Here is a 27,747-nt window from a genome sequence, read left to right as displayed (position 1 = left end):
AGCTGATTAAGCAGGGACATCAGTGGGCACACACACATCTGTGAATGCAGATTTAATTCAGAAAAGTCACTAAAGCAACAAAGACCAAAACATGGGGAAGTAGTGATCTGATTTCAAAAATGGCTATACTAGGTTATATATAATGTGCATTTTTCAACAAAAACAACACAATTTATGAGGCTAAGAAAAAGGAAACAAAGAAATTGGAAAGTATGGCCCATGCACAGGAAAATAAGCAGTCACTAGAAGCTATTTTTGAAAGGGGCCCACAATTGGCTAAGTAGAGAAAGACTTTAAACAAGCCTTTATAAATATGTTCAATGAACTAAAAGGAGTCTTGTCTGAAGAATTAATGGAAAGTTTCAATAAACACTATCAATAAATATATAGAATTAATCCTGGAGTTGAAAAGTACAGTAAAAGAAAGGAAGCATTTACTCTATGGGCGCAAAATATTTCCTAATTTCCCTTGGGATTTCTTCTTTAACATGTTGGTTATGTAGCACTATGTCATCTAAAATTCCATCTAAGGATTTCCAAATTTTTTTTTAATTTTTGATTTGTAATCTAGTTCCATTATTTTTAAAACACATACTGAATATGCTGGTAGCCCTTATAAATTTATTGAGGCTTCTTTTATGTCCTAAGACAGTCTATCCTGGAGAGTATTCCGTATGTTCTTGAGACATGCTGAAGGGCATCTGTGAAAGACCCAAAACTAACTTCCTACTTACTGAGAAAACATTGAATGATTTTTCCCTCTGGTCAGGAACAAGATAAGGATTTCTATTCTTGCCGCTTCTGTTGAACATTGTACTAGATGGTATTAGCTAGTGAAATAAGTTCAGAACAGGAAATAAAAGGCATCTACATTGAAAAAGAAGAAATACATCTCTTTGTAGATACCATGATCTTGTAAATAGAAAGTTATAAGAAAATCACTAAATATTCTATCAAAACTAATACATGAGTTCAGAGGATTTTCAGGGTATAGGATCAATATAGAAAAATTACATTGATCTTATATATTAAGATCAATTAACAATCCAAAGTGAAATTAATACTTATTTGCAATAGCATCAAAAATAACAAAATGGTTAGGAGCAAGATTGGCAAATGGAAGGGCAAGAATTCTACACTGAAAATTACAATACATTATTGAGTGAAATTAAGAGTTTCCAATCAATAGAAAGATACCCTATGATCATGGGCCAAAGACATAATATCATTATGCTGGCAGTATATCACCCAAATGGACATACAGATTTAACACAATATCAAAATCCTGACTGACATTTTTGCAGAATTTGGCAAGGTAATCCTAAAATTCACATAGAAATGCAAGGGACACAGAATAGAGAAAGCAATCCTGTGAAATAAGGAAAAAAATTGGATGACTCATACTTCCTGATTCTAGAACTTACTACAAACCCTTAACTACAAAACTATAATATTAAAGAAAATGTGATACTGACGTAAGGTATATATGTAGATAAATGGAATAGAATAGAATTTCCAGAAATAAATCCTTATAATAATAATAATAATAATCAATTTTTGACAAATACCAGGAGAATTCAATGAGACAGGAAAGTGTTTTTAAAAAAATGGTGCTGAGACGATTGCACAGTCACAGACAAAAGAATGAATTTGGACCCTTAACTCATACCATGTACAAAAGTAAACTGCAAATGGATCCTAGACCAAAATTTAATAGTTACAACTAAAAACCATAGAGGAAAACATAGCAGTAAATCTTCATGACCTTGGGTCAGGCTAGGCAATTATTTTTTAGATATGACACCAAAAGCACAAGTGACAAAACAATAAGTAAATTGTACCTCAAAGTTAGAGTGATAGTGCTTCAAATGATGCCTTGAAGAAAGTGAAACATCAAACCAGAGAATGAGAGAAAATATCCACATGCCATATATCTGATAAAGACCTTATTTCTAGAGTATGTGAAGATCAATAATAAAATGACAGGTAACACAGTTTGTAAAATTTCCAAAGAATCTGAATAGACATTTCTACAAAGAGGATAAACAAATGAGCAATAAGCAGGTGAAAAGATATCCCACATTATTAGTCATTCAGGGAATGTAAATGAAAATCACAGTAAGATATCACTTCACTAGGATGGCTATAATCAAAATAACAGACAATAAAAACTTTGAGAGAAGATGTAGAAAAATAGGAACCATCACACAGTGGTGGGAAAGAAAAATGGTATAGCCATTTTGGAAACCAATTTTGGAAGGCGGTAATTTAAAAGGTTAAACATTTGAGTTGTCATATGCCTGAGCAATTCCACTCCAAGATGTCTGTCCATAAGAAATGAAAATCTATGTCCACTCAAAAGCTTGTACATATTTTTATAATAGCATTGTTCATAGTAGACAAAAGTGGAAACAACCCAAACTTTCATCAACTTGTGAATGGATACACAAAATGTGCCATATCATATCATTTAATGTCATTCATCAATGAAAGAAATGATGTATTAATATATATCACAGTGTAGATGAACCTTGAAAACATTAGACTAAATGAAAAAAGCCAGTCATAAAAGACCACATCTTGTATGATTTCTTTGGATTGTTTAGAAACAGGCAAATTTATAGAGACACAACATAGATTAGTGTTTGACTAGGCAGTGGAGGGTGGCAAGATAAAAATACTCAATATGCTGAAAGTTGGGTTTAACTAGAGTTGTGGACATATGTTGCTTAAATATTCTTTATATGCTCTATTAATATTGATGTAGAAATTCTTTGAAATGGTTCATCCTTTGTACATCAAATTGCATAAAGAAATGGCCTATAAAAGGCACTCAGATTGTCTAATCATCAATGATCTTGCTACAAGTAGCCACAGAAAATAAACATTGTTCCTTTTTTGTAGGAATCTTTTTTATTCTATTTTTTATAGGTCTCAGATTTTTCTTTTATTGCATGTAGCATTTTTTTGGCCTGCTTTTTATTTAAAAGTAAGCAGTTTCAATGAAAGTGTTTAAATTTCTTTTTTTCTATGATTTGGCATGTTACATTGATTTCATGTAAATGCTGATATATAATTCTTGATTTTGAATTCTCTTTTCTAGGTATCTTCAGATCTTCCAATACTGTGGGGAAATAGACACGTCACCGTAGCTCCTTTTAGTGCAGTTCCTTATGCTCTACACATAAGCTCTGGGAAACGTGGTGTATTCAAAGGTAACCAAATCATTAGTAAAATATTTTTAATTATCACAGTAGTCCAGATACATGAACAGAAGAAATAAAAGTGTAATTTATTTTTTCCCTTTCTAATAAATGACCCAGACAGAAATTTAGTTTTCCATTTCAATTATTATCTTTCTAAATAATCAGAGCTTTGGGGCACACGTTTTATGTATGTCTAGTGCTATACTCTCTTGGCCATTTATTTAAATTTACTTGTGGGACAAATTCCTAGAAGTAGAAATATTTAATTGGAGGAATTGACATTTAAAATTGTGGTACTTTGAAATAGTTATAGCAACTTATGAACCAGACAGCATCCTATGAGAATGTCTGTTTTTAGGACTAGGTATAATAAAAACATACATGCACTTAATTGATACATGAACAATAGGTTAAAAATCTTTGGTAGGTATGAAGTTTTCTTACTGTGTGCCTAACAAAGCATTCATTTATACAAATTATACTGGTGGTCCCTGAACAGAATTGCTTGCTTAGGAATGAGAGTAAAGGTTCATATTACAAGTTTTTTCAGGCACGGGTGGTGAAAAGTGTACAAGAGTAATATAGAAGGACAGAGGGGCTGTGATTCATCAAAGGAATAAGTTATCCTATTTGGAAGAAAATTAAATGCCCTGTGGTGGTTTGTTCCTACTGAGGAAATTATTGTAATGTAGGTAAACAGATACCAGTTAGAGGTACAGAAAGCACACACCTAGCAGCGATCTTGTATGCCCTGGAAGTACAGCACTAGCCTCTCATCCCTGCTTACCTCAGTAAAGAATGTTTTAGGAAAGGATCTATACCCTAGCATAGAAGTTATAGAAAGCTGTACCAAAAAAGAAAGTACAGAGTAGACTGGATTCCAGTCCCATTAACAAGCAGAAGGGGAGTTTCAGAATGGCAAACAATGATCCAGTTAGTACCACTGTAGTAGAATGTGTTGTGAAGGAAGAGCCAGCCTGCCCACCCCTACTCTCTGCTTGACGTCAAATATCACCACCGTCCTAGTCATTAACATCTTCTGAAATCTTCCCCATCACTTTGCAGACATTTGGCTTTACAAAGCCCATTAATGATTCTCTATGTGATTGGTAGATTTTGAGCTATAGTGAGCCTATTCCAAGCATTTCAGTAAAATACCATATTTTGTCATTGTGTAATTCAGAAGATTAAAATTGGTTTTAAGAAATATAAATTTCAGTTTCATTTTTAATCATCAAATGATAGTTCTAATGGTGAGGTTTTTTTTAATTTTAGAACTTTAACTTTTTGCCATTATTTTTGATAAACATAATGAATCTCAGTTTCATGTAATATAAAAGGCAATGAGTTCTGTGTCTGAGAAGGAACATAAGAGGAACCTCAAACTGTGGAACATTGCTGAATTAGCAATATTTATGATTCCCTTAAACAAAACAAAGCCTCTGGTCTCTGAATCAGACTCATAAAGTTATAGAAATGAAACTAGTAAAAATTAAATAATCAGATTTAATGTGTTTCTTTGTATAGTCATTTTTTGCTGGATTTGGCAGCTTTTCTGAGGCCATAAAATTTCAATACATGGTTTTACTAATCAGATATGGACTCTTAATGTGTTGGTTTGAAGGACTTCAGCAGGAATTTGGGGATGTGAAAGGCAACTCAGGGTATATTGTAAAATGAGAATGAATTAATAAGTGTTGCTGGATACACAAGAGATTTTGCAGGCTTCATAATTTTGGAAAATATTTTCAAGATGTGATCATGATCTTTCTTCCCAGGGTGATCTCTTAGAATTGAATTAGTATTGCCATTGTATTATGGAGACACTGAGCCTATAAAGAAGGCTAATACCATTTTTATTGATGTTACTGGAAGAAGATTTCAACAATATTTTAAGTAGTGCAAATGTAATTGCTTCTGAACAGCTGTTAATCTGATAGAATATAAAGAAAACTAGACTATAAAGTATATGAGAATGTTCCTATTTGTGCTGTTTAAAGAAGTATATCAGTGTGTACCAGTGGTCTTTAAAACATCACTTTGTGCTAATTTTCATTTATGCTTTTATTATATAACAATTATTCACAAAAAGCCTGTAATTGGGGAAGCCTTGACAAGCATAGTAGTTATGAACAAAACTGATATTCAACCAATTATGCTCCGTTACAATACTATAATAGATGCTTTTCCTTATACATTGGGAAATACTCAGTTGATTGAGCTCTACTATTACTGTAACTTGCCATTCTAACCGCTGTAGCCCCTCCCCCAGGCCCTCTGGACTTCCTGACAATCCAGCAGCAACTAGAGAGTTAACACATCAGGGTGCCACAGGACTTTGATCCTGTGTTCCTCCTGGTTGGTCAGAGCTGGGATGTAGGCTTGTTCGTTATTTTGAATCTTACCACCGGATACAAAAATAGACGATATGGCTTTTTGAGTCCTAAGAATTCACATCTGGTTATGGAAACAGATATCCATAAATCATCTCAGTACAAGATACACTCTGATGTACCAAAAGTCTAAATATAACACTGGGGAACATGGTAGTAGAAATATTTACCCCTCACAGTAGGAGTCTGAGAGGACTTCTTAAGGGATAATGGCTTTGATCTGGACCTCAAAGGACAAACTGAGATTTATCAGCTGATGTGGTGGGGACCACATTCCAGCAGAGGAAACAACTGTATTGGAAACACAGAGGAGACACTTTCTGTAAATAATGAATAGAGGGCTGTGTCTAGACTGTGTGTATGTGGCAGGAAGGCAGAGTGACATGCAGTTAGGAATACAGGCAGACTGTGTTGGGCAGAGTTTTGTTTTACTTCGTGTTGCAATGGGAGCCACTGAGGATTATCGAGGAGCCTCAGTTAACTGAAGTTTAGAAAGAGAAATCTGGAGGTAATATATAAGACAGCTAGGAGGGGCAAGAGAGGGCAGTCAAATCTGAGAGATCATTTTGCAGCCTTTAGCAATATTCTTTTTGATCAATTCTTAATATTAGTTTGTGTCTTTTCCCAAAAGCAAAGCCTGAGAAAAGGATTTAATTGCAAGCAGATTATATGAGAGATGATCACAGGAATCCCCCTGAGAAAATGGGGAAGCACAGCAGGTCCTCAAATAATGAGGTTTTGTTCAATGTCAGTCCTTTTGTTATAATATTGATGGGCTGCTGCAAGAACATATCTCGTTTATATCAATTAGTGTGTGGTAATATTGGTTTTGTTATAAGTCATTTCACTTAAAGTCTCAGAACCTATTGATGGCATTAAATGATGACTTACTGTAAGATTCTGAAGGGAGAAAATCAATAAAAAGTAAGCCAGATGTCACATTACCCCTGAGACATGGGGAACCTCATTGGGAACCTTCTGAGAGAATTGTCACACTGAAGAGCAAGGAAGTTGTGGTATTTGTTCACTACCTCCTATCCAACATTGATTCAAGTTTGCTCTTCAGTCAGTGAGTCCCCACTGAAAAATAATCATGCAGGACCACTGGTGTATAAAGGATCTCTCTGCAGAGGGTGCTTTCATGGGTCGCTTAGAGTCCATACTATAGTGGGTAGTGGGTATTGATTGCTGGGTAGAAATTTTGAGAAATGGATGGATTTGGAATGTTCACATCATCCAGCAGGGAGCTGCAATTGTGTTTTAAGTGTGCCTGTATGGAAGTGCGAATTTGAATGCCTATTTGGCCATGGAACAAAAAGTTAGCACAGATCATTCTTACATGAGAACTAAGCCAGTAATAGTGGATTAAAAAACAGAGGAGCACTTTCAAGAGAAATAAAAAGGGAGAACAATGCTTGAACAGCTTGGATTTCCAGGGAATCAAACGTTGAGATGGGAGATTAGCATACAGGACATTCATTAGCAAAATGTGTTATGATCAACACTTGTGGAAGGAAAGGTAAAAAGTATGTTGGCCACAGAGGGAAGTTGAGCTTCCATACAAGCCCAGTGAAGGGTTCAGTTAGCTCCTTGGGTTAAAGCTAAGATGGCCTTTCAGAATTGTCCCAAGTTGGGAGAAGAGGACTGAGCCTTTATACTGCTGTGTTGATCAGTTATTGAAAGTGGGATACACGTGGAAAGAGGTTCGGCCTTAGACAAGGCTTTGTTTTTTCAAGCAAGGCAATGCCTAAAGAGGGCTGACCTGATTGATGGTCATCTTCCAGCATCATTCCCAATAGCTACAGAAATAAGTCCTTCATTTCTGAAAGCAGGTGATATGACTGATGCTATGAAATGTCCACTGCAGCTGCATTTGATGTAAGTTGGGTGTGGAGAGAGAAGGGACAAAGGAGAGTCAAGTGTGCAATGCTTTCGATATTAAACAACTCTGAGGCAGGTGATGCCGTTAACTGTGAGAGAGAAATAATCTGTCAGCTAGATTTACTAGTTAGGGAGACAAAGCCCAGTTCTATCTTGATTTCATGTCAAGAAATTTTAGAAAAATGGAAATATAGTGAATCAGTTAGCCTGGATATGGAAGTATGGACCTTAAAGGAAAACAAAGAAACAAAAACACCATGTGTGAAGGCATGGCAGAAATAATGTGTTAATGACTGAATGCATGAAAACATGATGGCAAATCCTCTCCTTAATAATCAGAAAGTGACTTCTCTGTTCTGGATAAATATTAGAATGTAAGAAGCTAATATTACTGGCCATTACAAGATTAGTAACAAATTATACAACTGCAGTAATGGCCTTTTGCTTATTTGTAGTGCTGAAATGTGCAAGGAAATTTCCTTTTGTCTGAGGTAGAAGCTTTATTTTTTTGTATAAGACTAATATTGAGGTGAAGACATTTAGGCCTTAGTGGTTAGCAAGCAGGGGTATCCAACCTTTTGGCATCTCTGGACCAAACTAGAAGACGAAGTGTTGTCTTGGGCCACACATTAAAAACATTGTGACACGTAGTCACACACACAAAAAATCTCATAATGTTTTAAGTAAATTTATGATTTTATGTTGGGCCACCTTCACAGCCACCCTGAGCCACAGGTTGGACACCCCTGCTTTGGTAGCTTGTGTCCTAGAGCAAGATCACTGAAGTGATTCCTACTTGGTCTGTTTGTATTTGTGTTTAACTTAAATTTTCAGTTGGGAGACCATTCTCTGAACATCTCTTCCAAAATATTATAGAAATAGGAATCCCTAAATTTTTAAAATTATGGTTTCTCTCATTGTTAACTAGTGCAGTAGTTCTTTAAACCCTAAGTATGGGACGTCATAATTATCTCATAATTACTCCTACTTGTGAGCAACAAATATAATTTTATCTCCAAGGAAAAGGCCTTAAAAATTCATATCATTAATGACATTTATTTGTGAAACCCCCAGAAACGGGGAACAGGAAGGGGAAACTCAGGTAGTTGAATATTTTACCTTTGTTCATAGAATTGATGGAAGTATAACAGGAAAAGCCAATAGCAAGGATCTTTTGTTGAATTACAAGTAATTTAAATATATAAACACATATAAGGGTGAAATATGTCAATCATGGCCTGGGGTCTAAAATGATGCCCAAATATTATACAAGAATATTTTTACACTTAAAACTAATACAATGTTATATGTCAGTTATATCTGTTATCATGTTTGTTTTTAATTTTAAATGAAAATTTTCATATACATTTACAAAGAATGTCAAGTCTTTAGGTCAGTGATTTCCAACCGATGTGCCATGGAACACTGGCATACTACAAGAATTTTTAAAACATGCAGTACCTGACTATTTAGTCAGGGGCACTGATCTCTTTTCCCTTAGATTGTCAAATAAAAAAATGACAACAGCCAACACAATAGTTGGTTGGTGTGAATGAATCAAAACTGTACCTTCTTTTTTTTTTTTTTTTTTTTGGTCAGACTTGAAAAAAATATATTTTTTGGTGCACCGCAGAGTTTTAGTAATTAGTTCGTATGTGCCAAAAATCACTGCTTTTCATGGACACAGTGCCACACAGTCACCAAAGTGCTTGAACTGTTTGTTCCATGTTAGAAAACTAAATATTAAGAGCCTATATTTAAGATCATTTCCAGTCATATTAGTAAGCTTACTGTCAACTCTGAGCATTCATGATAGAGTAGTCTGAATGTCTCTCTTATTATTCATGACCCTTGTAAGCTGGTAATTCCAGAAAGTAGGTGACAATGATCAGTGTTGACGTAGCCAATTACTCTGTGTGTGTGTGTGTATGTGTGTGTGTGTGTGTGTGTGTAATAGCAACCTGAAGTGCTTTTCTACTTGCTGGAAAGTGATTGTATTCATTTAGTACAACTCAACTGTGAGTTATAGCGAAAGTTCATTTCTGTATGTTTGCAATTTGGAAGTTCATACATGGGAATGAGATCTCGCACGACGCTGGCACAAGAAAGCCTTGTCCAAACAATTGCAATCAAGTGTTTAGTCAGCTTTTTTAAAGGCTTTTTAAAATGTATTTTTTATAAACTTCTGTTTAATGTCAAAATAAAATGTTTAATATGTGCACAATTAAGTTTTTATGTTAGGCCTATGTTTAAACACGATAGAATAATTTTCATAGTTCACATCCTAGTACTTTCTAAAATAATGCACTATCTAGGAAGATGTGGTACCAGTTGCTGTAGCGGACCACTTTGTGTGGTATCGGGAATTGTAGCCCCGCGCGAGCTAGGCCGGAGCCTGTAAGCCTCCGCTGGAAAGCCAGGAATCCAGGGAGGTGCATGGACTGATACTAACACCAATGGTCCCCTGGGAAATCTGGCCTAAAAAATACAACATAATTACTCAAGCTTGCTCTACTTTGCACTGCCCTGATAAGGAAAAACCAGGTGTTTTACTTCACCGCAAGGAGATAATTCCTGAGCCCCCAAAACTGTGACTTAATGAGCATCTGGCGTCAAACTTGTCTGACAGACCTTGATTTAAGACAAACCACTGTATTTCTTCAATTTATTATCTATAGCCTTTTTGATGTAGATTGATAGGCTTTGCATGCATGCTTTATACCCCTGCGTTTTTCATCCTCAGTAGAAGCCACTTCAAGAGAAGGGCTCGGGGCATTCTCCACTAGAGGGAATTGCCACCCCCTCTACTGACAGGCAAATTGTGTCTGGTACAGTTTATTTCCTCATCTGTGGCGACCGGGGAGACTCTGCGAGACAGAGTTTCTCTCAGGTTGCTATTTTGGAAATACAAATTTAGTGTAGAATTTTATTTCTAGTATTGTATGGTATGAGAAGCATTGCCTGTTATGTATATTTTCAGAATGTAACGCTGAGCAAAAGTAGTGCCATTTCAATTTTTATTTTTCATTTAAAGCTTGGGCAGTATATCCATGCAAACCACCACATTGCAATGGCAAAACTGTACATTTTTTACTTTGCTATTTCCTTTTTCACTGTTACTAGGCTGCAGGGGAAGACATTCAGAAGTCAAACAGGACTTCAACCTCTAATTATATCATAATCTGGTTTTGTGACTTTGGTAATACAGCTAACTTTAGTGAATATCAGATTTCTTACATGTAAAATGTAGCAGATATCTAACCTTTCAGGGTTGTTATGGGCAATAGGAATATATGAAAAGTGCTTATCTAGTAGGTACTCAATGTTTATGACTCTTATTTAGTACGCTAACTCCCATTTTTAAAAAATTCCCTAACATGATAGGGGAATATGGGGGAGATTTGCGGCTTCTTTTGTCTCCACTCTGTCCTGGTTTGTCTCAATGAAAATGCCAGGGAGGGTGCCATCAAAATCTTGGCTGAAACTAAGTTTGCAGCTTGCTGGCTTATCCCCACCAGCATGGTGGACTGCCACCTAGTTGTAGTGGAATAAAAACCAGTCAGATGCCACTGGTCTTTCAAAATAAGTATTGGTGGCTGTAAAGCATTTTCATTCTCTTTTATTTTTTTTATTTTTATTTTTAATTAATTTATTTACTTTTTAAATACATTTGTCTCTGCCTTCCCCCCACCTCTTTCCCTTGCCCCCTCCCACCTTCCCTCCCTCAGCTCTTCCCCTTTGGTTTTGTCCATGAGTCCTTGCTATATGTTCCTTGACTTTCCCCTTCCCTTCATTCTCTTTTAGGTGAACGAAATGATTTGCAAAAGCAGGGCCTTGAGACACTGTGGAGAGAACAAATTAGTTTTGCTTGGCTCCTCTCATGCTGCTTTGAGCTCTTCTCTTTGCTTTTCCCCTCTCTGCTTTCCCAGGTAGCCTACACTCTGATGTTTCCTCTCAGCTTTAGCCACCTGCATGGTGTTACCCTTGAGGGCTTGCGAGCTCTAGACCTTTTCTTCCTGCCCCTGACCCCTGAATCAAAATAAGTATTCATTCTTTTCTCACATCGCACTCATGGTTGCCAGAAGATAAATTCATTCACGTCAACAGATCAGTGAGTGATGACGTATACTGCATTTTCTGCCTTTATGCAAAGGCAATCTGCCCTTTAACTGCTAGGCCTGCACTGGCCTCCAGACAAGCACCTGGCATTTAGCAGCAGGTATGCAGTCAGTATTGAGTGGAAGAAGCAATACATTACAAAACTAAAATTTTTTCTAAAATATTTTTAAAAATTACTTATTAGTGCCATAATAGGAGTGCAGTCAAGCAAGATTTACGAACTTGGAGGAAAGCAAGCATTAGAAAACTGCATATGCTCTGTTAAGCTGGAGGAAGGCGTGCATGCGATTCCATTGTTTGCCATGAAGCCCACATTTAATCAGCACAGAGCACACTTGAAATTCTTGAATGTATGGTAGTTCTCCCTGGGAGTGCAAGGCAGGCTGTAGTTGCTCTACTGAATATAAATTCAGGTTGGTTTTGGAAGAAGGCTCTAGCGGCTGATTAATCCACCTATGATATTCTCGTTAAAATCTTTATATGGGAAATTTACACTACCCAAGATATAGATGGCATTGTTACTGAGAAGATAAAACTTTTATATCTCTCCTCCTCCTCTTCCCTCCCCTCTTGCTTGGATTTTTGTCTGCTCAGGAGATCAGCACTCCAAATCCCTGTGGTTTTCAAGGGTCAATTGTGTACATTTTATCATAAAACTTAGGAGGTTAAAAAGAATGGGAGATGAGCTGTATAATACATAGAATAAAGACAAATGTGGCCACAGCTCTGGGGTTATTTTATTTTATTTTGTTTTCTTTGCTGTTCTTTATCATTTACAGTCAGGGGTGTCCCAACCTTTTGGCATCCCTCGGCCACACTGAAAGAAGAAGAGTTGTCTTGGGCCACACCTGAAATACATTGTGGTACATAATCACAAAAAAAAATCTCCTAATGTTTTAAGTAAATTAATGATTTTGTTTTGGGCCACATTCACAGCCATTCTGGACTGCATGCAGCCTGCAGGATGCAGGTCAGACACCCCTGAACATAATTTTGTTTTTCTTCCTTGCCTTGGAAAGGGAAATAAAGCAAAAGAAAGTGAGTTTAACCTTAGAATTAAGGTTAAAGAAATAAAAAGATAGAGGTAAGAGGGAGGTTAGAAAAAGATTCCTTAGACTTTCATCTTTAGTCTTGCTACTCAGATTTTATAGGGTAGTATATTAGAGAAACAAAACAGTGAAAATTCATTTGATCATGTGTAATATAATGTGCATAGACCAAATACTTATGAAAAAACTTTTTGATGGAACAGATGTGGCTCCAAGAAATTTACAAGTTAACAAAAGCTCAGCCCTACAGATATTTTCCCTAACAGTGTTCCTCATTCACTATGAACCCAGTGCAAGGAACAGGGTGGGTATGAGGGAACCAAGTGCAAAGAGGTCAAATCTTTACCAGGTTTAACTGTTGCCACAGAAACTTTCTTTAGGAGGTTTTCTAAGGGATCAAATAGTTCAGGTGATCATTGAGCAGTATCACTTTAGACCTATCACTTTAGATTAAAATAAATGTTTTGGAAGCATGTGAGTTATTTTGCTATTTTGCCAATCAGAAATCCACCTATTCTATGGTATATTTAGTGATATTTAGACATGACTTAATGTACAATTTCCCGTACTCTATGTCAGAGAAATATATATATGCCCTCACCACTAATTACCTGTGTAGCGTAGAGTCAGTTACCCACCTTCTTTACAGCCTAGGTTACTCAGCTTTAAAATAAGTCTAATCATCAATTAACTAATGTCTATGAAAGGAGTTAAATAGATAATGGATGAAAGGCATTTAGCATACACCGAACATAGAATGGGCATTCAGTAAATGGTTTTTCATTTGCCAAAGAAAAACCATTAATATAAAAATAGCACTGCTCAGTCTTTAAACTTGAGTCTGATAGTCACATTTCACAAAACACTGTGAAATTAGAAAAAAACAATTCTTAATTTCAGAGATGACCTGGATACTGAAAAGTGTTTATTTTATTGTTAAAAGAGCATTTGGAGAAGTCAACCATTTAGAGTGTTTAGCAGATAAAAAAAAAACTCCATTTGTCAAAATACAAGCTTATGCTATTGAAAGTATAATTGCTATAATTATTATTCCTATTAGATTTTTTGGTAACTCTTCAGACAAACTGAGAATCTTCATTAAATCAATGATGCTGTGTCTTAGCTGCTTTTGTTCACTACTATTATTCTTGTTGTATGTATAGTGTTTCCAAAGTCATCTACTAATTTTCCTGTCACTCTGACAAACTCAAGCACCAACAATCAAGCTTTTATTTACTTTTGTTCCCTTTTGGATCGGTTGGCCAGAACAGAGGAGTATAGGGAGCATAGTAGTCACATGTACATATACTGTGAAAAAAGTAGTTTTTGAAACACATTCTTATCATAGGCAGTATTTACTGCATTTGGCTTGACAGTTCATGGCTGGTTTATTAGACTCAGGTTGCCGAGTCGAATGTTATTTTTTAAAAAAGAATTTGACTGCTTGTATCTTCTGCTGTAGCTAATTTATAACTGAACATACAGATGCAATTTAGAAATGTCATTGTTTAGAAATAATATTAAAATTCCATTGGCAAGAAAAATGTTTTTTTCTCAAGAAAACATTAAGTAAAAATTAGTGGCTCATTCTGACTAAGGTGCATTTTTTAAGTGTCTTTTCAATAAAAATATAAGCTACTAAATAGACCTGCAATTGCTTCCATAGTTCTCATCATCCATTTCCTTTTTTTAAAGATACATATTTAATTTCTCATTTTGGTCTGTAATATATGGTCTCGTTATACTCATATAGGGCTTTTGAATTGTTTTACAAATGCTTGTCCAATTTCTCTTTGTTAAGGAATAATAAAAATGTAATAACATTGTTGAAGGAGGGAAAAAATATTCTGAGTAAATAAATGGACTGAAATGAGAAACAATAAAAAATGTGTACTTTTAATTCTTGAGAGTATTTCTTAGTATTTGAAGTATTGACTAGGTTTCCTTATTATTCTGTGCACACATATTGTTTAACATATGCAGGTTTATCTAAATAACAGTTTTATTTAACAGAATTGTTTTTTTAGTTTCCTTTCAAATTGTTCATTGCTAATATATAGGAATTTAACTTGTTTTGTGTGTTGATTTTATATCCTGCATATTATATTACTGAATGCATTTATTCTAACTTTTTTGTGTAGAATTGTTAAAATTTTCTACATACAAGATTGTGTCATCTGCAAACAGAGTTGATTTTACTTCTTACTTTCCAATTTGGATGTCTTTACTACTACACCTTGCATAATTGCTCTCTTTAGAAATACCAGACCTATGTTGGATAGAAATGACAAAACCAGACATCCTTGTACCAATCTCAAAGAAAATGTTTTCAGTTTTTCACTGTTGAGTATAATATTAGCTGTGGGCTTCTCATATATGGCCTTTATCATTTTGAAGAAGTTCTCTCCTATTTCTTTTTTTTTTTAATCATGAAAAGCTATTGAATTTCATCAAATACTTCTTATTCATCAGATTAGATGATCATGTTTTTTATTTCCTTCCACCTGTTAATGTGGTATGTTACACTGATTGGTTTTTGTATGTTGAACCACCCTCCACTCATTTAGTTTTCTGAAAGCTAATACAGTTCTATTATTTGCCACATTTTCATAATTATCATAAGAAAGCTATTTAAAAATTATCATTTTAATGGAGATTTCAAAAAATTTTTCTTGAACTTCCCACTGAATTGTTCTGTATCACTATCAGATTTAATTATGATATGAAAATCTAGAATTTATGTTTGACTTTGCTTTTATTAGTTTCAGCTAGAGCAAGCTTAATATCTGAAACTGATCTTTCATTTTAGAAAACAAATCCCTGATTGATCTGACATCTTGTACTTATGTGTTGTAGGTAAACTTTCATTTTTCATTAAAAGCAGTGAACATGATGATTCTGACAATGACTCAGATAAAAATCAAGATCAAGAGCAAAAACAAAGTCAAAATCAATTTTTAGTACCTATTCCTCAGAAAGCAATGCCAAAACTATACCGCGAGCCTGATAAGGAAGAATCAGGTAAATTTATTATTGTGGAGAGTTTCATGATTGGTATTCATAAACTGGTTTATGAGTAGATAGATACTTTACTTTCATAATACATATACGAATGTAAGTTGCATATATTTGTCAGAATTTTATTTGTATTATTTCGGTATTAAGTTTATGTAGTTTAATGTCTAGATTAGTTTTACTATTAACATTCATAGATTTTAATCCTTTAGCCTGAAGGCTGCCTACTCTTTCACAAGTGAAAAACTTTGTATTTCTGTTATTGAGCAAAAAACAGCAATGCATTTCTGATAAAATAGTAATGAGTGTATTATTTTAACAGTGTAATATGCTTTTCTTCAACATAAGATGTGATAACAATTTTCCTCATGGAAAAGAAAGTAAATGCTCTTGTTTCCCCTCCCTATATTATAAAACTTTATTTGCATGCTATTAAACATCATATTTTTAGTAGGAATTAAAGAGAAAATGAGATAGTAGAGTGTGGGAATAGGATGGACTTCCTAGAGAATGGGGAGAATGAGTTTCCTGATGTGTGAGTAGCAGCAGGGATTTAAGAGGGCATTAGAGAAGAGTAGGTCAACGGGAGCAAAGTTGTGGCGACAAAGGTATCCCAAGGAAGAAATCTTTATTAAATGAATTGTATTTAGTCAGATTCTTCAGAGAGACAGATACCACCATAATATTGTAATGTAATGCAATGCAATGTATTATAAATATAGAGATTTTAGGGAATTTGCTTACATGATTGTGGAGACTGGCAATTCCAACATCTGTAGGGCAAACGAGCAGGGTGGAAAATTAGGTCAGAGTTGCTGCTGTAGTATCGTGTCCAAATTCCGCACCAGGCAGGCTGCAAGTTCAGACAGGTTTGCCATGGTACAGTCTTAACTAAGAATTGCTCCTTCTTTGGGTAACCTTAGTTTTGCTCTGAGGACCTCCAGCTGAATGGAGGAGGCCCACCCAAGTTATGCAGGGTAATCGCCTTTAAGTCTATTGATGCAAGATTTCATCACATTAAAAAAAATACTTTCACAGCAGCATCTAGACTGGTGTTTAACCAAACAGCTGGACACTATAGCCTGGTCAAGTTGTCACATACAATTACCGATCACAGAGTACATGGATTAAGAATGATATTCAGGGAATATTCTAATATTTAGGCTTTGAAAGGGAAAAGTAGTTAGAGCCAGGGAAGCTGCTGCAACAGCAAATGGTGTTTGAAGTGACAAGAACAATGCCTTTTATGGTAGTGTTGTGGATAGAGAAATACCTCTGAACATGGAAAACATTTTAGAAACTAGTATTAGATGACTCTCTTGAGAAAAAGAGAAAGAAAGGGTTGATTCCAAAATATAACAAAGTTTGTAGCTTGGTGAGTAGAAAAATACTAAGATGTAAATTGAGAAGTGTTTTGACTTTGTTAAATTAACACTTGTTAAGTAGAGCCTGGAGTGTCAGATGGTGGTGAGTCAGAGTTCAACAGAAGACTGCAAGGGAAAGTAAAATAGAGAAGTTTGTTATCACAGGTCCTGGAGGGCTACTCTAGAGGCCTCTGGGGGCCACAAGGGGAGATCTAGGCAGGGTGCAAGCAGAGAGGGAGGGAGGACCTGGGCACGTGCCTTTATTAAGGTCTTTGGATGGAATGCTTTGGGGTTCCTGGGCTGAAGCCAGATTGGTGGAGCCCTGGCTGGCATGTCTCAGTTGACTGAGCGTTCTCCTACGATGCAAAAGGTTGCCGGTTCGATTCCCAGTCAGGGCACATGCCTACATTGTGGGCCTGGTCTCAGGTTGGGGTGCTTTCGAGAGGCAGCTGTTCGATGCTTCTCTCTCACATTGATGTTTCCCTCTCTCTCGTTCTCCCTCCCTTCCCTTCTCTTTTAAAATGAATCAATAAAATATTTTTTTTAGAAAAATTACAAAGCCAGATTAGTCAATTCAAACCAAAAAGAGTGGTGTTTTGGTAAGCTTCATAGGAGGTCCTATCTAATGAGCACACAAGGAGAAGGTCCCGGGAGGCGGAGGAGAGTACTTAGCACGTGGATGGTTGTGGGACTCATATTAGAAGCTGGGCTGTTTTCTAGGGTATATACTTGTGGGAGCAGCTAGTGTTACTTCAATGCCCCTGCAGGCTTATTGGCCACACAAAATACACACAGAGGCAATAATATAATGGATTAGTTTAGTGAAACTCAACAAGAATAAATAAGTCTGGGAGATTATAATGCTTAGCACAGTTTTGTGTTTCCTGATGTTAATGTGATAGTCAGCCATTTACATGGCAATATTCAGTCATCAATTGAATATTTTGAGCTAAGGCAAGGTGAAAAAGGTTTCTTCAGTTGAAATCATGCAGGAGAGGCAAAGAACAGAAGCCTCTTGTAAATGGATTATGCTAAGAGTTAAACCCTTATCAAAATCTAAGGCAGAAGAACCATGAAGGAAAACGAGCTAAAAGTGCTTAGAAGAGTTCAAAAGAAAATCAGAATATTGTCCTGTCACGTTAATGGACTCAAATGGAATGCTATCTAATTTTAACAGTCTAAGCTGCGGGATGACAGGTTACAAGGTAGATGAAGACCTAGGAAAAATGCATCTAGTAACATTACAGTTCTCCCTAGTTCTTCAGACAGGCCTTCCCATATCACTATTCGGACACGATTAGCCTTTCTATTGCCTGTGATAACATGGGTATCTTTCTTATAAATTGCTCAGCAGTCTATTACTTTGTAGTTAGGGAAGTTTCAGTTATGCAAAATGAGTAGTAAGTTCTGAAGATATGATGTACAACAATGTGACTGTAGCTAACGCTATGAAAGTGTATGCTTGAAATTTGCTTAGAAGGTAGATCTTATGTATTTTGACCTCCCCCAGCTAAAAAATGGTAACATTGTAAGATGATGAATATCTTAATTAATTTGAATATGGTGATCATTTCAAAATGTGTATCAAATCTAGTGGTATGACTTAAATACATACAATTTTTAAATCAGTTATACCTCAATAAAGCTGGGACAAAAAAAGAAATGAAAATAATTAAATAAGAATTGTTTAACCTTACAAATAAGGAAATATGAAAAATAATGGTAACACCCAGTTATTGATGATGGGCAGGCCTAAAGAGGTCATCTTATACATTGCAATGGGAATTTCAATTTATAAAAATCTGAAGAGAGCATTTACAATATGTTTAAAACTTGTAAGAGTTGCTTATCCTCTTTGATCCAATCGTTTCGGTCCAAGAAACTTTTTGGAATAAAATAATTAAAGATATGCACAAATATTTTTATATAAAGATGTTCCTTATGGCCCTGGCCAGGTAGCGCATTTGGTTGGAGCATTGTCCTGATACATCAAGGTTGTGGGTTCGAGCTCCATCAGGACACATACAAGAAGCAACCAATGAATGCATCAATAAGTGGAACAACAAAATGTTTCTTTCCCTCTCTCTGTCTCTGTCTCTCCCCCTTTCCTCCATCTCTCTTTCTCAAGTCAATTTTTTAAAAAGAATGTTTCTTATATAATTTATTATGCTGAATAATTGAAACTTTTTAATTTTTAAATTTTATTTTAAATAGGTAGTATCTGCACATAAATGTCTCTGTAGTTTTATTGAGAAATAATTGACATATAACACTGTATAAGTTGAAAGCATAAAGCATGATGGTTTGACGGACTGCATGTATTGTGAAATGATTACCACAGTAGGCTCCACTAAAATTCCTCTTCTCATGTAGATACAATAAAAAGAAAATAAAGAAAGGAACAGAGGAAAAAAAATTTCCCCGTGTGTTTAGAACTCTTTGGGCTTACTCTCTTAACAACTTTCCTATATGTCATACATCAGTGTTAACTACAGTCATCATGTTGTACATTACATCCCTAGTACTTGTTTATCTTATAATTGAAAGTTTGTACTTTTGACCACCTCTGTCCATTTTTCCCACCCTCTACCTCTGGAAACCACAGGTTTGATCTCTTTTTCTGTGAGTGTTGTGGGCTTTTTGTTTGCTTGCTTGTCTTTTAGATATTTGTCTTTCTCTGTGTGACTTAATTTATTTAGCATAATGCCTTCAAGGTCTATTTTCCTTGTCGCAAATCATAGGATTTCCTTGGGGTCTTTTTTTTTCTACTTTTTTTTTTAATGGCTGAACAATATTCTGTTGTTTGAATATGCCACAACTTCTTTATCCATTCATTTGTCAATGGGCACTTCGGTTGTTTCCATGTCTTAGCTGTTGTAAATAAAGCTGCGATGAACATGGGAGCGCAGATTATCTTTTTGAGTTAGTGTTTTGGTTCCCTTTGGAAATGTTCCCAGAAGTACAATTGCTGGATCACATGGTAGTTCCATTTTTAATTTTTTGAGGATCCTCCGTACTGTTTTCCATAGTGACTGTACAATTTACAATCTTACCAACAGTGCGTAAGTTTTTTTTTCCTCCGCATCCATACCAGCATTTGTTGTTATTGTCTTTTCATTAATGACCATTTAACAGGTATGAGGTGATACTGCATTGTGGTTTTAATTTGCATTTCCCTAATGACTAGTGATGAAACTTAAATTTTAATAGTGAATAGTCTGTGAATGATAGAAAAGAGTATGCACACATATATGGACATATCAGTTATATGTAATATGTACATCTGTGTGTGTGTGTGTGTGTGTATCTTTATTGATGTATGAAGCCTGGAATTTTATACATAAAAATGAAGTAGTGTACTCTTGGTTATGAGATGGTGAATCATATCCATGTTCTTTAAGCTTTTCTTGAATTTCTCAAAATACTATAATAAATGTTACTGATTTTATAATTAGAAAAAAAGTTTTAGCATACCTAAGCCCTGCAGTTAAACATTTATTTATTATTATTTTTGTTGTTTTTCACATTAATAAATCATCACTAATCTCACTCTAACCAATGAATTCATATTTGATGTACATTTTTAGCACTGTAGGAATTAAATCATCTTCATCACAACATTGCTTTATGTGAGTGTCACAGCAATTACAAATATTAGGTATCATTGTCCTTGAGATAGTTAATTTTATGTGTCAACTTGGCTGGGCCATGGTGCCCAGATATTAGGCTAGACATTATTCTGGATGTTTCTATGAAGGTGATTTTAGATGAGAAATACATTTAATCTGTGTACTATAACTAAAGCAGATTGTCCTCCATAATGTGCCTGGGCCTTATCCAATAAGTTGAAGGTCATTATGAAACAAAGGCTGACCTCCCCTGAACCAGAAGGAATTCTGTCAGGCTTGAACTACAACTCTTCCTTAAGTCTCCAGACTGCTGGCTTATCCTACAGATTTTTGGACTTTCTAAGTCAGTTAAATGAGCTTAAATTCCAAAAAGTACACACACACACACACACGCACGCACGCACGCATGCACACACACACACACACCCCGACTAATATAGTACACACACACACACACACACACCGACTAATATAGTACACACACACATGCCCCCCACACACACCCCGACTAATATAGTACACACACACATGCCTCCCCCACACACCCCCCTGACAAATACAGTACACACACACACACACGCACCCCCAAGTGATACAGTCTCCACAGATGGGCAGACTATTTTACTGCTGTTTGTACTAATGTAGAGTCATGGAGCATTCAATCTTTTTAGTTACAGATACCCTTCATTTTCAGAATTATTTTCTCTGTGAGTCCAATGTGGACTAAAGCACTGGAAACATCCATAAAACATACATGAGCTAGAAAGGGAAAGACTTTCCATTTTAAGAAATTTGGTTTGTTGTGAGATGTCACATTTAAAAATGCTTTAAAAGCATTTCAAGTCCTTTCATAAAATTGAAGGAGCAGCCAGTATAGCCATGACCAATGGTTTTCTCAGTAACCTCACATCAATATAAATTTGGTAACTTATTCTTTGTACATTAATGGTTTTAAGGTAATTAATTGGGGTCCATGAAATAAATAAGCACAGGAAGCAATTCAAAATGTGGAGGTGAGTTTTTCTTCAAGAGCTTCTCACAGACATTTATAATAAGTGCTCACCTGGATCACTCGTCTCCTTTTTACTAGATGATTGCTCTGAATGTCTGAAATGTTCTCGCCTCTACTAATTTCGTATGTGCTTCTTGATAGCTAAAGTATTAGAATAGGTCAATACACAATATAATGCAATACAATATGATACAAAAGAGTGAAATACCGTATAAGAAGATACAATGCCATATACTACACTATACTACAATGGCATTCAATGCTTTACAGTGCCTTACAATATAATACAATACAGTACAGTACAATATAATGCAATGCAATCCAAAACAATACACTCTCTCAGAAGAGAGACACACTGAGAATTCCACTAGCCTGGGCCTCTTATCTTATAGGTGAGGAAACTAAAGCCCAAAGAGGCTAGTGATTTATCTAAGTAATTGAGTCAAACATATCATTTCTTGAAATCTTTAAAACATGGCAGTACTGTTATGACAATGCATACAGTTAACTGATACTTTAGGACATTTCAAACTGCAAACTAGGTTAATGCTGAAGAATAAAGAATATCAAAGTGAGAAGCTGAACAGATGAGAACAAATGGAAAGAACTGGGTTTGATGCTGTTACAAACCCTGTTACTCTGGGCTGTTGTGGTAGACCGGGGTTCTGGTTTCTGAGTTTAAAAGTGTGACTTTAGACATTACCAGCAACAGAAATACCTGCTTTTAAACAATATTGGCTAGCCAATAATAAACATAACTTTCTCTCCACTTGGTCCATATCCCATTGCAGCTTTCTTTGGGTTAAATTGCTAGGATCCATTTTACTGTCCCAAGAAACCAGAAATCTCTTGAAGTGTTCCTGAATTTGTCTCTAGGCTAGATTCTTAGCATACTGAAAATGTACCATTGTGAATTGTAATGCCGTATTTGGACATTTCCACATACAGTATGTGAGTGCTTTGGCAATTATGGTGAAAATGGTCTGATTATTTCTGTTGAAGTATTAATCCTTAAGTAAAACATCCATAAGTTTATTTTAGGAGGGAATGAAAGTTACTGGGGCAGACGCCAGGCAGGGAGCCTTTACTGGGCATGCTTGTGGGTGGCCATCCACGGTAGAACTTCTCTTAATGCTCCCAAATGGTGATGAAATCGCCTTGTTCCCCTCCCCTCGCCACTGTCCACAAATGAGTCCATCGAAAAGAGTTTGAGAATGGTATCTGTTCATGTTTCTCAAATTTTTCTGTTAAGTATAGTATTTGGAAACCTATATTAAGAAATGCCTTTTTTTTTCTCCAGGCAATGGAAATTTACGACTCTGGTATGATCTTGAGATCCATATCCATCCTGAGGAACCTGTAAACATTATTGAAATACAATGTGTTGCTATGGTAAGAACCCATTAAATGTTCATAGAGTTTGCCTTTTTGCAGACAGAGCTTTTTGTTGTACATTTAAACTTCTGTCCCTAAAAATATGCATATTAATTACTCATATTTGGATAAATTATTCAAATTATAGCCATTTTATTTTTAAATCCAGTCACGTGTACCTTGAAAGCTTATGGAAAAGATTTTTTAGTTCTATGGTACCTTATAGTAGCTGCACTAATTAACATTCTACCTGGATGTTTCAAGAGTTACTAGGGCAGACTTCACCTTCACCTTCATGCCTGCCCTCACGCGTATGATAAAAGCAGCGTATGATAAAATGTGAATTATTAAAGTGTTTCCATGTCCAGGATTGTTTAAGAGTCAAATATTGAGAGTCTTGTTTTAAATTAAACATGAAGATAGTATTAATTGCCATTAATTATGTTTACATTCAGTTAAATTTCCTTATTGTTAGTACTCAAATATTTAAACCCATGGTAAAGGTTATTTTCATTTTTTAATGTGAAGATAGATTTCTTTGTAAGATTGATAACTTGGAATGTTGAACTTTTGCTCCATCACATAGAATATAAGAAAAGAATATAAGACTTAAAAAAACTTTGTCTATAAATCAATTATTTGCTCATCTGATTTCTGGGTATATTTCCATTGAGGCATAGAAAATGGATGATGAAATTATTGAAATGCACTCAAGTGTAGATCACAAAAGCAATCTCTTCTACTAAGTGGAAAATCACTTAATATGATGATGGTAGGATCTTTTCACTCAATGAAAATGTCCTATTTCTGTAACCCTGTTACCACTGCAGAATAAAATCTTTCTTAAAGGTTATTTGAAAAAAATTATAGTTAATTTTTATTTTTTAAATTTGCTATTGTTGTTCTATTACAGTTGTTCCAATTTTTCCCCCATTGCTCTCCCCTGCCCCACTCAACAACCCCCCCCCACCTGCAGTCAATCTATTATCCATGTCCATGGGTCACATGTACTTGTTCTTTAACTAGCTGCTTCCCCTTCTTTTCTCCCTTATCCTCCTCCCCCTTCCTCCTCCTCTCTGGTCCCTGTCAGTTTGTTCCTTGTTTCCATGCCTCTGGTTCTATGTTGCTCATTTGTTTTCTTGATTAGCTTCCTGTTATAGGTGAGATCATATGGTATTTTTCTTTTGCTGCCTGGCTTATTTCATTTAGCATAATACTCTCCAGTTCCACGCAATGCTGTTGCGAAAGCTATAGCCAAGTGCTGGAAACAGCCCAAGTGCCCACTAGTAAATGAGTGGATCAAAAAACTGTGGTACAGTTACACAATGGAATACTATTGCAGCAGAAAGAAAGAAGGTTATTTTTAAATGACATAACTTTAATTATGAAACCACTTGCTGTAGGAAATGATTTCTAGATTAAAAGTCATCGTTTTATCAAGACAGAGGAGAAAAAATTTTTAAACATGGGTCCAGGAGAAATTGGGACCATGAGGTGGCACCTCAAAAAGGAAAAGACATCGGCTTTCTCATTAACCATGTGTTTAAAATAGAGTTAGAGATGAGTAGAAATATGCAACACAAACTAGCAAATATAGATGCAACTATAAAATTACAAGTGACTGTTGCATCTTCTCATTAAGTGGTACATAAAGTGCCCCTTTTTGGGGAAAGAGTTATTAACCTTTACCTCAAGAATATATTGGTAGAAATTGAGATTTTTATAACTCTCAACTCTGTATGGTGAAGATTGTCACACAGGCTGAGAATCATGCACTATAAGGGCACTTTATGTGGAAACGTAAGAAGACTGAGCAAAAAGCAAAAGGGACATTAATGTACTTAAGACATTATCCTGCCTCTTTTAATGCACTTAAGTATGTTTCCATTTTTTAAATTAAGATTTGTATATACCCTTTTGGGAATATATTGTTTTCATGAATAATGTACTTTCAAGTGGGCCCTTCTCCATTTTTCATAAAGGACTTTCCCCTCCCCATGCAATAAATTCCATTATTATTATTTAATCCTAATTTAATACCGCAGTAGGATACCTATAACTTTTCTTATTTGTATATTATTTCAGATTATTATTAATTATACTATGGCTTTTCTTTTTCATTGTGAATAGTTAACATGGTTATCTCAGAAAGACATTGAAATAATTTCCTCTCAAGGTCTACTTGAAAATGCAAGTTTTGAGCCCCTGTTCTACTGAGTAGTTTTACATTACAATACAGGAGCAAAACTTAGCACCATCAGCTGCTACATGGCTCTCTTTGTCACTATAGTCAGATACTCTGTACTAATTAAATGTTCACTTTCAACTGAGTTTGATGGAGAAGTAGAGTCTTTTTCCACTAACTCTATCCATGTAGGCTACCAATAACAATGATACTTTTGTCAAGATAGTAAGCTTTCCCACCTTTCTAATAGTAATTGCCTAAGGTACAAATTTAGGAGCTACTGATTCATGGACATGAAGATTTAATTGGTAGAGATAGTATGGGTTATTTTAAATAGTGCCATCAAATAAACCTTTGTGCTTCTTGAAGAAAATGTTTTCTGAATACTTTCTGAAGTACATTAAAACTGTTATCCTTACCTGTATATTGTTCCCTAATGTATTGACTACAGTTGCTTTTTTGCAAGACTTTTGAGACATATTTTACTTAAACCTTAAATCATCAGATGTGGCAAAGGAGCTTTCAGGATACTAAGCCATCTCTGATTTTCTATCTGCTTCTCAGCTATTGTTGCATTGAACCCAATTTCCACATTTTCTCTAGAGATGAAAGAATGGTTAGAATCTCTCTACGATAAGGTTTGTGTAAAAAAATAGACCCTCACGGCTCATAAATTTGTTTTAGTAGTAATTCATTTTCTGTTGGGGTGAAGTATTTAGGATTTTCTTGGAAATTTTAACATGTAATATCTGCTGTTCCATTTTGTTTGCACTAGGAAAATCTCTTGTATGTCATGTAGTGGAGAATGATGAGTGTAGCCACCATTTTTCCACTGACAATAATCCCAGTATATATCATATCAGCGAGCTATATTTTCTGAAAATAAAACTTAAGTGTGTGAGCAAAATTTTATATGCTTTAAGTTTTAGGTCAGTGATAGCCTTCAAAATATTTGATGTGTTGTCAATGATAATTGCATGACTGTTTCTTTACTTATTTTTTGCATTCTGTAGTCAACTCTCAATTAAATTCACTCTATTGTTAATGGTGAGACAAAGAAATCTCCCCACAAGCTAGTAAGAGAGGAAGGAGCATAGATACTGTTCATCCCAATGGTGTCAAATATAAAAACATTAATACAAAACAATGTATATGAGTTGCCAGCCATTTTCAATAAGGTTTTAATTTAAAATTTTAGCTTTCATAATATGAAACATATATTTTCAGGTACTCATTTTGTTATGTATTTTTTTCTTTCCTTTATATTTGTTTTTTTCTGGGTGAACAATCATAAAATGAGAGTTGTGCATGATATTGAAATATATCTTTCTCATGAAAAGTTAAGGTTGGAAAAAATAAATGTTCTGCTTTGAATTTATCTTGACAAATTGTGAAAAATTCTTAAATTGGACTTTTAAAAAGTATCTCCTGGCCTCTTTTACATTAAATCACAAAATACATATGCTGCTATACTATAGATATATAGTTAGATCTGTGTGTGTGTGTGTGTGTGTGTGGAGAGAGAGGGAGAGAGAGAGAAAGAGAGAGAGAGAGAATTCCTATAACCTATGTTAAACAGCTAACCAGGATTGTAATTCCTAGGGATCAGTTTATGCAATTAGATATCTTTTTATTGCCACTGTCTTTTATAGTCACTCCCCCCTTTCTGCTACAAGGTTATGGGAAAAGTCAGAATACATGTGAACAAACCTATGGACGCTACAGGAGTTTCTGGGTTTTTCACAGCTCCTCAGTGCGTATCAATGCATCCTCATCCCCAGCTCACCCCCTGATCTGGCATTAACACCCACCTCTGCACTCCGTGTATCTCAGGTTCAATGGGGAAGGATTGGAAATAGGAGGTGGGAAGCACGACTTTCGTAGGTACAGTGACATTCAGGTGGCAGTAGCAGAGCAATGACAGTGGTGTTTCTAATTTATAATTACAGATGTGGTTCCTCTGAGTTCTAAACTGTTGGCACTGACTTGGCAGTTTAGAAAAATTACTGAGACATTAGAGTTATCACTTCTTCCAAATTACATGGTACATCTCAAAATACCCTTTGGGATAGTTTACTTATTGACTTTCTAATGTTTTCAAATTGAATAAAGAAAAAATTGAAGATTTCCTCAATATTATACCTTACTTAAATGAATATTATTGTGTGTTTTGGACCTCAGAAATAATTCTTTTATAATGAACTCAATGATTATCCTCTGGGAGACAATATGGTGAAAAATACTTCCTGTTAGTGCATATTGAATTGCCATTGATGCAATTTAAGTTTTATGAACCAAAGCATAATCTTTATTTACTCACATCCATTGGGAGTAGGAAGTATGAAGTTTTCAGTGTGAATACTCCGTGAATTAAATTTTTCCTGCTCAGAGAGTGTGTGAATGTAACATTTATCCATTCATTTATTTATATTGGGGTAATCAAGCAAATGTTTGCTCCATGGACAAAGCTGCAGTGTGTATCTTGAAGATATGTTTTGTAAATAACTTAACTCTCTCCTC

General features: G+C 35.4%; 1 protein-coding gene across 1 annotated transcript in view; it reads left to right on the top strand.

Annotated features, from left to right (window-relative positions):
* The window catches only part of CFAP47 (cilia and flagella associated protein 47), a 332,513-nt gene that overhangs the window by 218,141 nt on the left and 86,625 nt on the right, over positions 1-27,747 (top strand). The window contains exons 48-51 of the mRNA XM_054566336.1: positions 3,104-3,215; positions 15,505-15,669; positions 16,137-16,139; positions 22,969-23,060. Of these exons, the coding sequence (XP_054422311.1) occupies positions 3,104-3,215; positions 15,505-15,669; positions 16,137-16,139; positions 22,969-23,060 (372 nt within the window). The remainder of the gene's footprint in view (positions 1-3,103; positions 3,216-15,504; positions 15,670-16,136; positions 16,140-22,968; positions 23,061-27,747) is intronic.

The sequence above is a fragment of the Pteronotus mesoamericanus genome, unplaced genomic scaffold, assembly GCF_021234165.1.
Source record: "Pteronotus mesoamericanus isolate MK-2021 breed Mesoamerican mustached bat unplaced genomic scaffold, CSHL_Meso_final contig_173, whole genome shotgun sequence".
NCBI classification, from domain to species: Eukaryota; Metazoa; Chordata; class Mammalia; order Chiroptera; family Mormoopidae; genus Pteronotus; species Pteronotus mesoamericanus.
This window is presented reverse-complemented; position numbering and strand designations above follow the sequence as displayed.